At 51.7% G+C, this 12285-nt stretch overlaps 1 protein-coding gene across 1 annotated transcript in view; it reads left to right on the top strand.

Annotated features, from left to right (window-relative positions):
• Nucleotides 1–12285, top strand: part of NT5DC3 (5'-nucleotidase domain containing 3) — a 39148-nt gene that overhangs the window by 16544 nt on the left and 10319 nt on the right. The window contains exons 3-10 of the mRNA XM_084879998.1: nt 1674–1748; nt 2642–2697; nt 6310–6400; nt 7788–7925; nt 10348–10408; nt 11086–11188; nt 11335–11436; nt 12189–12270. Of these exons, the coding sequence (XP_084736124.1) occupies nt 1674–1748; nt 2642–2697; nt 6310–6400; nt 7788–7925; nt 10348–10408; nt 11086–11188; nt 11335–11436; nt 12189–12270 (708 nt within the window). The remainder of the gene's footprint in view (nt 1–1673; nt 1749–2641; nt 2698–6309; nt 6401–7787; nt 7926–10347; nt 10409–11085; nt 11189–11334; nt 11437–12188; nt 12271–12285) is intronic.

The raw sequence follows: 12285 nt of genomic DNA, 5'->3' as shown, positions 1-12285 counted from the left end.
TCTTCTGCTGTGCAGAAGCTTTTTGTTGTTGTTACTATTTTTTAAATACATTTTTATTGACTTAAGAGAGGAAGGGAGAGGGAAAAGGAGAGGGAGAGGGAGAGGGAGAGGGAGGGAGGGAGGGAGGGAGAGAGAGAGAGAGAGAGAGAGAGAGAGAGAGAGAGAGAGAGACATCAATGATGAGAGAGAATCCTCTGTCAGCTGTCTTCTGCATGCCCCTTCCCCGGGATTGAGCCAGCAATCCAGGCATGTGCCCTTGACTGGAATCGAACCTGGGACCCTTCAGTCTGCAGGCCAACTCTCTATCCACTGAGCCAAAACAACTAGGGCTGGGATGATTTTCTTAGTTTCTCTTTCCGATAGTTCATTATTAGTGTATAGAAATATCACTAATTTCTGAATATTAATTTTCCTGCTACTTTGCCAAATTCATTTATTAGATGTAGTAGCTGTTTTGGTGGAGTCTTTAGGGTTTTCTATATACAATATGTCATCCGAGAATGACAGTTTTACTTCCTCCTCTCCAGTTTGGATGCCTTTTTATTTATTCTTCTTGTCTGATCTCTGTGGCTAGGACTTCCGGTGCTATGTTGAATCAGCATGGTGAAAGTGGACATCCCTGTCTTGTTCCTGATCTTTTAGTTTTTGCCCATTGACTTCCCGCCCACCACACCCCAGCTGCGTGGCCCAGGCCAGGTGGTTTCATCTGGTGCCTCTGATGTTCCATCTGTGAGATGGGAATGGCAGGGCCTGCGGTGCTCCGTACATTGGTGCTGTCAGTGGGGTAGCTGGTCCAATTCTGAGACTGGGCAGGAGGGAAGGACCTGGGTAAGGGGGGAGCTGGGAGGAATAGCTTAATAACCAGGAAATATCAGGGGACCTCAGCTCCCTCCACAAGCCACATTCGTTCTGAATCAGAGCTCTGGAGTGGTCACGGGGAGCCCCATGCTGAGAAGGGCCCCTCTGAGCCTGGGAGGGGAGGACTCCGCTCTGACACGGTGGGGTCCCTCCAGCCCACGGGAGGTGAGCAAGCGAGTGGCCTGCTGACCAGATGAGAGATGCAGTGGGAGCCACATTGCATCTGGGTCTCTTCATGAAACCTGGCAATGGGCCACCCGAGGGCTGTGACGGGGAGGTGCTCCCATCTGGGCAGAACGGATGGCTGACAGTGTGTTAAGGGGGTAGAAGCAGATGGGCGTCTGGGGTCTCAGGGGTCTGGGAGCCTAGGGACGGAGGGAAGGAGGGGAGGGGCAGTGAAGACGAGAGAAGTTGGAGGGATGAGACCCCCACCTGTGGAGGGCTCTGGGGCCAGAAGCAGAGGGATGGGTGCGATTTGACCCTCTAACCTAGGGGTGTCAAACTCAATCAGAGAAGGGGACAAAATCTAAAATCCAGCCTAAATCGCGGGCCGAATGGTTTACTGAACAGTCATAAACTGACAATGTCATAAACTGACAGCGGAGTGCAGTGATGACAGCGCGGTGCGGGCCACATTGCAAGGCCTGGCGGGCTGGATTTGGCCCGCGGGCCTTGTGTTTGACACATGTGCTCTAACCCTACCTTCAGAGTGCGTCAGCCACCTCGGCCTCTGTACACGGACCGAAATGGACACTACCTGGAGCCCCCCGCGAGGGCCTTGTCAGCTTACACTGGTTTCCTTCTTTTTTTCTTAGTACCCCGCGGAAATCAGGAAGTATGAGTACGACCCGAATTTTGCAATCCGTGGACTTCATTACGATGTGCAGCGGGTAGGTGTCATTCTCAGGGTTTTCTCGTTTCGCGGTGTTCGGATACAGTGGGCTCCGGGTGCTTTTCTTTGCTCAACACACACGTTGATTTTAAATTCACGTTCCTCGGGGCCACAGAATTGAGTTCTTCGAAACGTCTTTGGATGGAGGCTTTTTAAAAGAGACCTTGTATTAGAAAAGCAGGAATGCATTCAGCAATTGGGGACATGCTGTTTATTTCCAGGAGTCCTTGTGGGCACGAGGAGGAGCCAGTTGTCACAGCTTGTAGAGAGGCCGTGTTTTTCTTTATAATACTTTTATTGATTTCAGAGAGGAAGGGGGAGGGAGAGATAGAAACGTCAGTGATGAGAGAGAATCATCGATCGGCTGCCTCCTGCACGTCTCCTCCTGGGGATTGAGCCCACAACCTGGGCATGTGCCCTGACCAGGAATCAAACCTTGATCTCAGTAATTCAGTGGTTGGCAAACCGCGGCTCATGAGCCACATGTGGCTCTTTGGTCCCTCGTTTTAACGCCACTTTTTCAAAATAGACTCCCCCAGGCTGAAAACTGACTTCCGTGTACGGGCCACGAAGTTTCAGTCGCACTGTACGTGTGCACCGCACGTGGTATTTTGTGGAAGAGCCACACACAGGGGGCCAGAGAGCCGCATGTGGCTCGTGAGCCACGGTTTGCTGACCACATAGGTCGACGTTTAACCACTGGGCCACACCAGCCGGGCTAGGCCATGTTTTTAATGAGTTGCACACTGCTTTAATCAGGAAGCAGTGCTTTCAGAAACATACAGCTGCTTCCTTGTTGTAACACCTTACTAGGATTGATAACGACACCGGGAGTTCTCATTCAGTGTGCAGACTGTTGTGCATTATCTACCTGTGTTTATGTTTTTGAAGGCCGTGCTGATGAAGATCGATGCTTTTCATTACATCCAGCTGGGGACCGTCTACAGGTAAGAGGAAGCTCCCTGGCTCCGACACTCTTTACCCTTCCTCCCCTGGTCACTTAGCTCTCTGCAGAGGTGTCCATCCTGGACATGGTGCCTAAAGCACTTTCCTCAGCCACCCCCTCCTCTCCTGAAGTCCGGAGGCTCCCCACACCTCTTCGGTTTTCTGTCCACCTCCAAATCCTTAGCTTCCCCTTTCTGCACGCACAGCTCCTTTACTTACAGGGTTGGTTAAGACTCTCACTGCAAGTGACTGGACCCCCAACTCAAACGGACCCCAACTTAAACGAAAACACAGCCCTGGCTCACTAACTGCGAGGCCCGTCGCCGGTGTGGCCGGTTCCAGGGCCCACGTTGATGTTGTCAGAACTCTCTCTTGCTCTCTGGGTGAGTTCTGTCTGGGCAGGCCCTCGGGGTGGGGACCCCTGGAATTACTAGGCTTCTGTCCCCCCAGCTCGAGAGAAGGGCAATTTCTCTTCCCTCCAGTTTCAGTCAGCCTTAGAGGGAGCGGATGGTGGGCAGGGCCAGACAACACGTGCATTCCTCTCCTCTGAGTTCTCTTTTCTCCCTGCAACGTCTGTGCACGCAGGCGGCCATCCCACCAGGTTGGGTTTCCTTCCTTCCTGCTCCTTGAAATCCCAGCCCTCCTTCAGGTCTCTCCCCAACCCTCAGCCTGAAATGGTCTTTTTTCTTTGCTCTTGGCTTCTAATAGTCTGTTTCTTCCGTAGATAAATAAGCCATCGTGTTAAGGTATATGGGCTGGGCCAGGTAGGAGGAGCGGGCTGAGGCCTCTGCAGGGGCAGAAGTGCCCGCTATAGGTCACGGGAAGGTCCCTGTGCCATGTGCTGAGAAGGGTGTGGCTGAAGCAGCAGGGGTGCATGTGTGGGCTCTGGCGTCACACCTCCTGAGTGGAAGCTCAGACTCCACCACGTAGATGTGTGGCTTTGAACAAGCTCTCGACTGTCTCAGAGCCTTGGTTGGCTCCTCTGTCAGATGGGCAGGGGTCCAGTGCCCTTCTCAGGGGCGGGTTGTCATGCAGACTGAAGCATGCTTGAACGGTGCCCAAAGCACGCTAGGCACAGATACCACTTCTCTTCCCTTCCCCTCAAAAGGGGTCGTGAGTGAGTGAGTGGCCGGGAAGAATGCTTCCGCCTCAGCCTCGCTCGTTTCTGAGGCCAAAGACCTGCCAGGGACCGCGGTTGCTGCATCAGGTGCTGCATCGGGTTGAATTTTATGTCCTTGGCTGTGGGAGTGAGGAACCTTTGGGAAAAGCTAGGGTCATTCCCATCGCAGACCCTTACCGTGTACCAGTTACTATTCATCTATGGTAACTCTTTGAGTCTTCTCAGTAACACTAGGAGGTAGGTACTGTTCTTGTTTCCAGGTTTAAAATGACACCGAGACCCAAAGAGTTAAACTCCTTGTCTAGGCGATGCCCCTGGCAACTGATGAAGGGAGGTGGGAGTGGAACCCCAGGCAGACTGGCTCCGATCTGTGCTCCTACCTCGTGGATGTCTCATGCCCGCACGGGGTGTGTGACCGAGTGTTCAGTGCTGGTTTACACACCCTGCAGCAGGCTGCCTCCTCGGCTGCTTTGGAGCTGGCGTTTGGTCCCCGGGGCCGTAAGGATGCCGCTGTGTGCCCAGGTTCCCGTGTCCGTGCTCAGAGGCAGCAGCGGCTTCCGAAGGACTGGGTCGGGCCTAGTGTGGAGGCCGAGAGCCCACCCGGCAGAATTCCTCTACTTTTTGTATTTTCTTTCCAAGTGATCAAACCTTGCAGGAGTGCGCCCCTGACCGCTGCTACCTTAGCAAGCGCCGTTTCCCAAGGTCACTGTCCGGAGTGATCTGGCTTGGTCCCAGCGTCGTATCTGATTTCTGGAGCGGAGATAGGCGGAAGTACATGGCCTCTTTTGTTTTCAAAGCGGGCACTTGTAACAAGTTTAATCAAGATCGGAGGCAAAATATTAATGAATCCACGTGGATGTTTTTAGAAGTCATACGGGGGTGGAGAAGGGAGGGAAGAGGTTGACATTAAACTTTCTTTAAAGTCACTTATCACACATAAATTATCTTTGTGCGTATTTTAGTATTGGCCAAGCCACTTGGCATTTTAAGCAACCTATTTGTGTCAGTAAGTAATTTTTTTTTTATATGTTTAGAAATATTAACTTTATTTTTTTAAATATATTTTTATTGATTTTTTTATAGAGAGGAAGAGAGAGGGATAGAGAGTTAGAAACATCGATGAGAGAGAATCATCGATCAGCTGCCTCTTGCACACCCCTTACTGGGGATGTGCCTGCAACCAAGGTACATGCCCTTGACTGCAATCGAATCTGGAATCTTTCAGTCCGCAAACCGACTCTCTATCCACTGAGCCAGACCGGTGTCGGCAGTAACTAAAATTTTTATTGGCTCACGTGTTACCCCTGTTGCAGCGCAGTGTGGTGCTCCCACCACTCTGTCCCTGGTCCCTCCTCATGGTGTCTGCTCCTCAAGCACCTCCTCTTCGGGAGAAGGGGGGGCAGAGGAGCGACATTGCCCCCTGTTCACCCCCTGGAGAGGGAGACTCCAGGTGAGGAAACCTGAGACCACGGAGCCCTGGGCGCTGGCACTGCTCCCGGTGGCGCTGGTGGCAGCGGCCGCGCTGAAACCCAGCCGCTCTGACTCCAGAACTTGTGTTTCCCTGTGTGCGGAGGCGCTGGGCTCACTTGCAGGTTCTCCCGCGGCTCCTGGCAGGTGGTGGGAGAGGCCGGCAGGGGTGGGTGCTGCCTCGGCGTGGTGTCCAGATGCAGACGCCGGCCTTTCCTGTCACGTAGCATTCGGGTCACCCGTCCTGGAGGTGGTGCCCGGGCGCCTGCCTGCCCTGTGTCACCGGGTTGATCCACGGAGCCTCGTGCATGCCTGTTTCCATCTCGGCGCCGACCTTAGGGGAGAGCCTCAGAGGGCACAGGGATGATGGAGACAGAGCCAGCCTTTCTCTCCCCAATGCATTGAAATCATTAAAAAAACGAAACAAAAACAAAAAACCCCCCCCCACAAAACAACTCACCTCAAAGCAAGGCAGTAGGCCTTGGCCCTTGTTGAGGGAGGCAGTGTGGCCTGGAGGCTGAAGACCCACAGAGCCCTTGGATAAGGTGACCAGACGTCCCGCTTTTGGCGGGACAGTCCCGATTTTTAAAGATTTGTCCCGCGTCCCCGTGGCGTTTTAAAAAATCATTTAAAATCGGGACGTCTGGTCACCTCATCCTCGGACCCAGCCCTGACCCACCTCTTCCTACTCGACTGGCCCGGGGGAAGGTGCACGACCTCTCTGTGCCTCGGTCGCCTCTGCTGGGACCAGGGAGACCTGATAATAGTGCCTTTCGCCTGGGATTGCGGAGAACAAAGGGAAGGCCTGGGTGATACGAGCTCTTATCTCTCTGCTCTGGTCACCCGGAGGGTGGCAGCAGGAGGAACAGCGGTTCCTAGTGGCACCTCGTGCCTCCTGGGGACGCCTCGCACCTTGCTGGAAAAACCCCAGCACTTGCCGGAAGTGTGACATGCGTTGCTCTCACTGGCCAAGCTCTTGAACTGGGCTGCTTGTTTTTTTTTCTTTTTCTTTTTTTCTTTCCTCCAGGGGCCTCAGCGTGGTCCCCGATGAAGAAGTCATTGAGATGTACGAGGGCTGCCACGTACCTCTGGAGCAGATGAGCGACTTTTACGGCAAGGTGAGGAGAAACGCTGTGTTTAGGGAAAGCAGCCTGTTTTTCTTCCTCCTCAAAACATGGCCTGGGACATGTAGGAGCTTGGATTCCTCGGCTCTGGGACTGCGCATAGGGAACTGACAAGGAGCTTTGGGGCTGTGTTCTGAGAGACCCAGGGTTTGAGAGAGGTTAGTATGGTACAGGCTCCGTAGGTCCTTTTGTGATTCCCCTTTCTTTTTAAAAAAAAATATATTTTATTGATTTTTTTTACAGAGAGGAAAGGAGAGGGAGAGAGAGTTAGAAACATCAATGAGAGAGAAACATCAGTCAGCTGCCTCCTGCACACCCCTGCCAGGGATGTGCCTGCAACCCAGGTACATGCCCTTGAAGGAATCCAACCTGGGACCCTTTAGTCCGCAGGCTGACGCTCTATCCACTGAGCCAAACCAGTTAGGGCTGATTCTCCTTTCTTAGGCCTTTCCTCCTTACCCAACGAAGGCTCCTTAACCTTCCTGGTACCTGCCCCTGTTTGCCACCACCCCCTGAGGTGTCCCCATGTTCTGGATGAAGACCTTGGGGGCTGTCACTGCAGCGGCTGTCGCCTCCCGAGACTGAGGGCAGCAGGTTACCCTGTGTCTGAAGGGAAACCTTTGTATTTCTAACTCTGTGGTTCTCCTTGGCCCCTGCATTTTTGCTTCTTATTAGATGCGTTGTCTTACCAGCATTGTCCAAGTGCAACGGCAGATGTCCCATCCGCTGGTAAACTGTTAACAAATGTGCAGCCATTCAGAGAAAGGCTCTTTGTCAAGCTCACACCGAGGCTTGGGAGGTGCTCAGACTGGAGACAGTCAAGTGGCTTTTTCTGCCTTCCCAAGGGTGTAGGCTCCCGGCTCTCCCCTGAGCTCGATGAGACTGTGAGCGGGGAGTTGGACAGGGGCGTGGAGGGGAGGGCGGTTAGACTTTCGGGGGGATTTCCTTGGATGTGCCACTTGCGCTTAGAGTGAGATGCCAGCTCTGCCTGGGTGAGAAGAACAGGTGAACCTTTCTTTTTTTTATTTTTTAATATATTTTATTGATTTTTTACAGAGAGGAAGGGAGAGAGATAGTTAGAAACATTGATCAGCTGCCTCCTGCACACACCCTACTAGGGATGTGCCTGCAACCAAGGTACAAGCCCTTGACTGGAATTGAACCCAGGACCCTTCAGTCCGCAGGCTGACGCTCTATCCACTGAGCCAAACTGGTTTCGGCCAAGGTGAACCTTTCTTAGTTGGTATTGTCAGAGTGTTGCTTTCCTCGTGGAGAGGGATCAGGCTGACCAGCACCCCCCGCGGGAAAGGCCGAGCAGGCCCGGCCGAGCAGGCCCTGCCGGGCGCGAGCCTCGGGTTCTCACTGCGCTCCCCGCCCGCAGAGCTCCGAAGGGAACACCATGAAGCAGTTCATGGACATCTTCTCGCTGCCCGAGATGGGCCTTCTGTCCTGCGTGAACGAGTACTTCCTGAAGAACAACATCGACTATGAGCCGGTCCACCTGTACAAAGACGTCAAGGTTGTGCGGGTGGGGTGGGAGGCGCGGGGGAGGGGTCCCGGGTTCCCACCCCTGGTGCTTTCTGTGGAGCTAGGACCTAGCGTTCGCCTGGCAGTGCTTGTATTTGTGGTTTGTCCCTCAACATTGTAAGACGTTCCATTAGGAGAACTGGAAATGGGTCAAATTGGTTGTTAAAAGAAGATCCTATTGTTATCTGTAATTTCTTCTTCTTTTTAAAAAAATATATTTTATTGATTTATTACAGAGGAAAGTAGAGGGATAGAGAGTTAGAAACATCAATGAGAGAGAAACATCAATCGGTTGCCTCCTGCACACCCCCCACAACCAAGGTACATGCCCTTGACTAGAATCGAACCTGGGATCTTTCAGTCCCCAGGCCGACGCTCTATCCACTGAGCCAAACCGGTTTCGGCTGGATTTCTCAATTGTTTCTGAGGCCAGAGGGGCGAGTGGTGACTGAGGTCCAGCTGTTCCCGGCTCCTCCCTGAGCCTGGCCAGCGGCTGGGTGGGTGGCTCTACACAAAGACGGGCATTTGAGTCTCAGGCTGTGGCCCAGGGATGCAGCTGCCCACAGGGGGCGCCATGCTCTCTGACACACAGAGGCCCCCTGCAGCAGCTGTGGAAATCCATTCAGAGGGGGAGAAAGAGCAACACAAATATTTATATGCATATCCACACCTCTTTATATAGCTCTGTATTTATATATTTTATTAAAAAAAATATATTTTATTTATTTTTTTACAGAGAGGAAGGGAGAGAGATAGTGAGCTAGAAACGTCAATGAGAGAAACATCCACCATCAGCTTCTTGCACACCCCCTACCAGGGATGTGCCCACAACCAAAGTATATGCCCTTGCCCGGAATCGAACCTGGGACCTTTCAGTCCCAGACCGATGCTCTACCACTGAGCCAAACCGGCTTCAGCTGTATTTATATATTTTAATTCGTAGTTGCATGTTTAATATTCTTTAAACTGAACTTTTCTCAGTACTTAAAATGTGTGTGTTATTTTATGTTTTTCATATATATTTCTAAGCATGTGCTAGAAATATATATAAAATATCTGTATATAATACATATTTGTTGAAATATATGTATTTTTTAAAAGATCCATATTCATTCCTACAATATTGTTTATCATATGTTTATGACTAATTTAAAATTTTGACCGCCCTGAATCCTGGGTTTCAGGCAGATAAAAGAGGAATTATAGTGTCTCAGTATCAATCTGGTGTTCTGTGAACTGAACCTAAATATTTAGTTTCTAATCTCCTTTTCGTGCACACAGATACTCCATTTGTAAGAATCTTTAAGAATCACATAGAGTTATATAGCCCCTTGCACTCGTGAGGAGAGATGTTTATTTAAAAGTTCGGTTCAGACAACCACAACAGTGAACACGTGCCGAGTTCTCTGTGTTCCAAACACTGTTCCTCTTAGTGCTTTATGCATATCAACTAATTAAACCCTCGGAATAATGCCTTGAAGTAGAAACTGTTATTGTCACCCTCATTTTATAGATGCATTGAGGCACAGAGAGGTTGAGTGACTTGCCCATGGTCACACAGCTAGTCAATAGCAGAGCCTAGATCTTAAGCCGGGAAGTTTGGTTCTGGCTTGCTCTTCACCATTGCCTTCTGTCGATATGATGTCAGAATAAACCTGTATTGGGGTTCGGGGGGGATCGAGGTTGAATTTACAGTCCAGGGTGCTCACGCTTGACAGAAATATGCGATTTGCTAAGGCTCACGGCCCAGTTTGTCCCAGTCCAGCCCCCTGTCACCGGCTCTGAGAGTGTCTGGGTGCGGCCTGTGTGGAGGACCTCCTCAGAGCCCCCGGAGAGAGGGGCTGTGCTCGGACACCTGCCAGGCATCAGCCTGCCACACTCCTGGGCCTGCAGAGGGTCAGCTGCTTCCTCCTCCTCGTGTCCGAGGGCTGGACCACATCTCTGCCTGAGCCAGCATCCCTGCTGGCAGTCCTCCCCTCATCGGTAGCACTGAAGAGAGGCAGGTCCAATCTCTGTCTCTGCCTCTTTTGCTAGACGACTGAACCTGCTGTTGGGATGTAGGGGTGGATGCAGAGATGAACAATACACCCTTTGGATGGCCTGGAATCATTTGTTCACAATACTGCTTATAAATTATGGTTTATTATGTGAGGCTTTATTTTATTTTATTTATTTTACTTTATTTTTCCACACAAATGATCTCCTCCCAGTGACCCTATTGCACATTGCATTGAACACCGCCACTGTCACCATGGAAACTTATGTTTCCCCCCAGGGGCCACCTCTGATAAATGGGCCAGAATTTAGGTTTCATTTAGTGCTTGGATCGCAGGCTCCTCAGGGCAGAGTGCCTTTCACTGGTATTACGACTCGGGCCAGTACGCTCACTGATTGAAAAACGTACCTTTTGACAGGATGCAATCCGAGACGTGCACATCAAAGGAATCATGTACCGAGCCATCGAAGCCGACATCGGTACGTGTTTGGCATTGCCACGGAGTCGGTCCAGGCTGCCCTTCCCCCAGGGCCCCTTCCAGGCATCTCATGTCCCCGAAGGTGCTGAGTCGAGGCAGTAGCTCCTTTCTGACTGGGAAGGGTCCTGCATCCCTGCCTCTCAGCCGTCTCTCTCCCCTTTGCCTAATCCTGACTCAGAAGGAGAGGTGCTTGCCGAAACCGGTTTGGCTCAGTGGATAGAGCTTCGGCCTGTGGACTGAAAGGTCCCAGGTTCGGTTCCGGTCAAGGGCATGTACATTGGTTGCGGGCACATCCCCAGTGGGGGTGTGTGTGCAAGAGGCAGCTGATTGATAATTCTCCACTTGATCTTAGCCAAAAGGCCGAGAAGCGATGATTGATAATTCTCATCGATGTTTCTAACTCTCTAAAAAATCAATAAAATATATTAAAAAAAGAAAAAAGAAAAAAAAAAGGAGAGGTGCTGGCAGCTGCAGCCCCTTGACCGAGGAGGCAGGGGGGGTCTTGGCTACTGATGCCCCGGACACTGATAGACCACCCTGATCCAGGTTCCCTTAGACTTCTTCCTCTTCCCCCACATGCCCTGGACAGCGCGGGGCCTGCACCCCATTCAGCAAGCACCGGCAGACTGGGGGGGGGGCCCGCGCTGAACCCGGTGTGCCTTTTCCTCCTGCTCTCAGACAAGTACATCTGCTACGCCGAGCAGACCCGCGCGGTGCTGGCCAAGCTGGCTGACCACGGCAAGAAGATGTTCCTCATCACCAACAGCCCCAGCAGCTTTGTGTAAGTCCCGGGGTTCCTGGTCGGCTTTGGCCCACTTCTTGGATTGCATGTCTCAGAGGAAATTTGCAAGAAAAAGTGGTAAAAAAAAAAAATAAAAAATAGTTAACCCCTTCAGGGTGAGGCTAACCTGGCGGCATGTTGTCTAGGGACAAAGGGATGAGCTATATCGTCGGGAAGGACTGGCGGGACCTGTTTGACGTGGTCATTGTCCAGGCCGAGAAGCCGAGCTTCTTCAACGACAGGCGGAGGTGAGTGCCCGCCTCTCCAGGGACCTGGGTTTTCCTCCTTCACCGCTGTGAATGCCTATGATGACGATAGCGCGTGTCTTGGTGAAATCCGGTGGGAAATCACGAGCGTCTGCCATCAAAGCCTTTGATTTTGAAGTCCTCTGGCAAGTACGTGTGAGGAGAGTGAGATGTGTGCATAGCAGACACCTTACACGTATCAAAATGGCCTATTGGTCGGGCTTTAAGAAATGGATGGATAACAATGGAAAATGCAAACTTACTCTCACGCAGTACATTAGATCTCCTTCTACAGATCTATGGTGAAGTATAACAAAACAGCGGCAACATACCACCTGGTGGGCAGCTCTTTAAGGAGAGCTGTAAATGCTACTTTTAACATTGCAGTTGGATTTTGCAAAACTCTCTGCAACACAGGTTTTGCGTCAGGTGGAGTAAATTTCTACCAAGGCTTATGGAATGTCTTTCTGCGGCCAGTAGCCTTGGGAAACAGAGGAGCCGTTGTATAGCTGACCCTGGAGTTCTTTCTCTATTACAAGTCCTTGGACTCGGGTGGGGTGTGGGCGGTGGGGGGGGCGGCGGGCACAGTTCGGGAGACCGTGCCCTGGGAAGGGGAATGCCAGAATTGTTTCCAGGGATTTCTCAGGTTCGGGCAGCCCCTTCTGTTCCCGGTGGGTGACCACGTGGTGTTTCACACAGCAGACAGCCTGCACACCCTCCCCCCCCCCCATAACGTCCTCCGTCTCTGTTCGTAGACCCTTCCGGAAGGTGAATGAGAAAGGTGTCTTACTCTGGGATAAAATCTACAAGTTGCAGAAGGGCCAGATTTACAAGCAGGTACCTCACGACCTT

Source organism: Pipistrellus hanaki (assembly GCF_964339955.1).
Source record: "Pipistrellus hanaki genome assembly, chromosome: 3".
Taxonomy (NCBI): Eukaryota; Metazoa; Chordata; class Mammalia; order Chiroptera; family Vespertilionidae; genus Pipistrellus; species Pipistrellus hanaki.
Note: the sequence above shows the minus strand (reverse complement) of the source record. Positions and strands in the feature narration are given on the sequence as shown.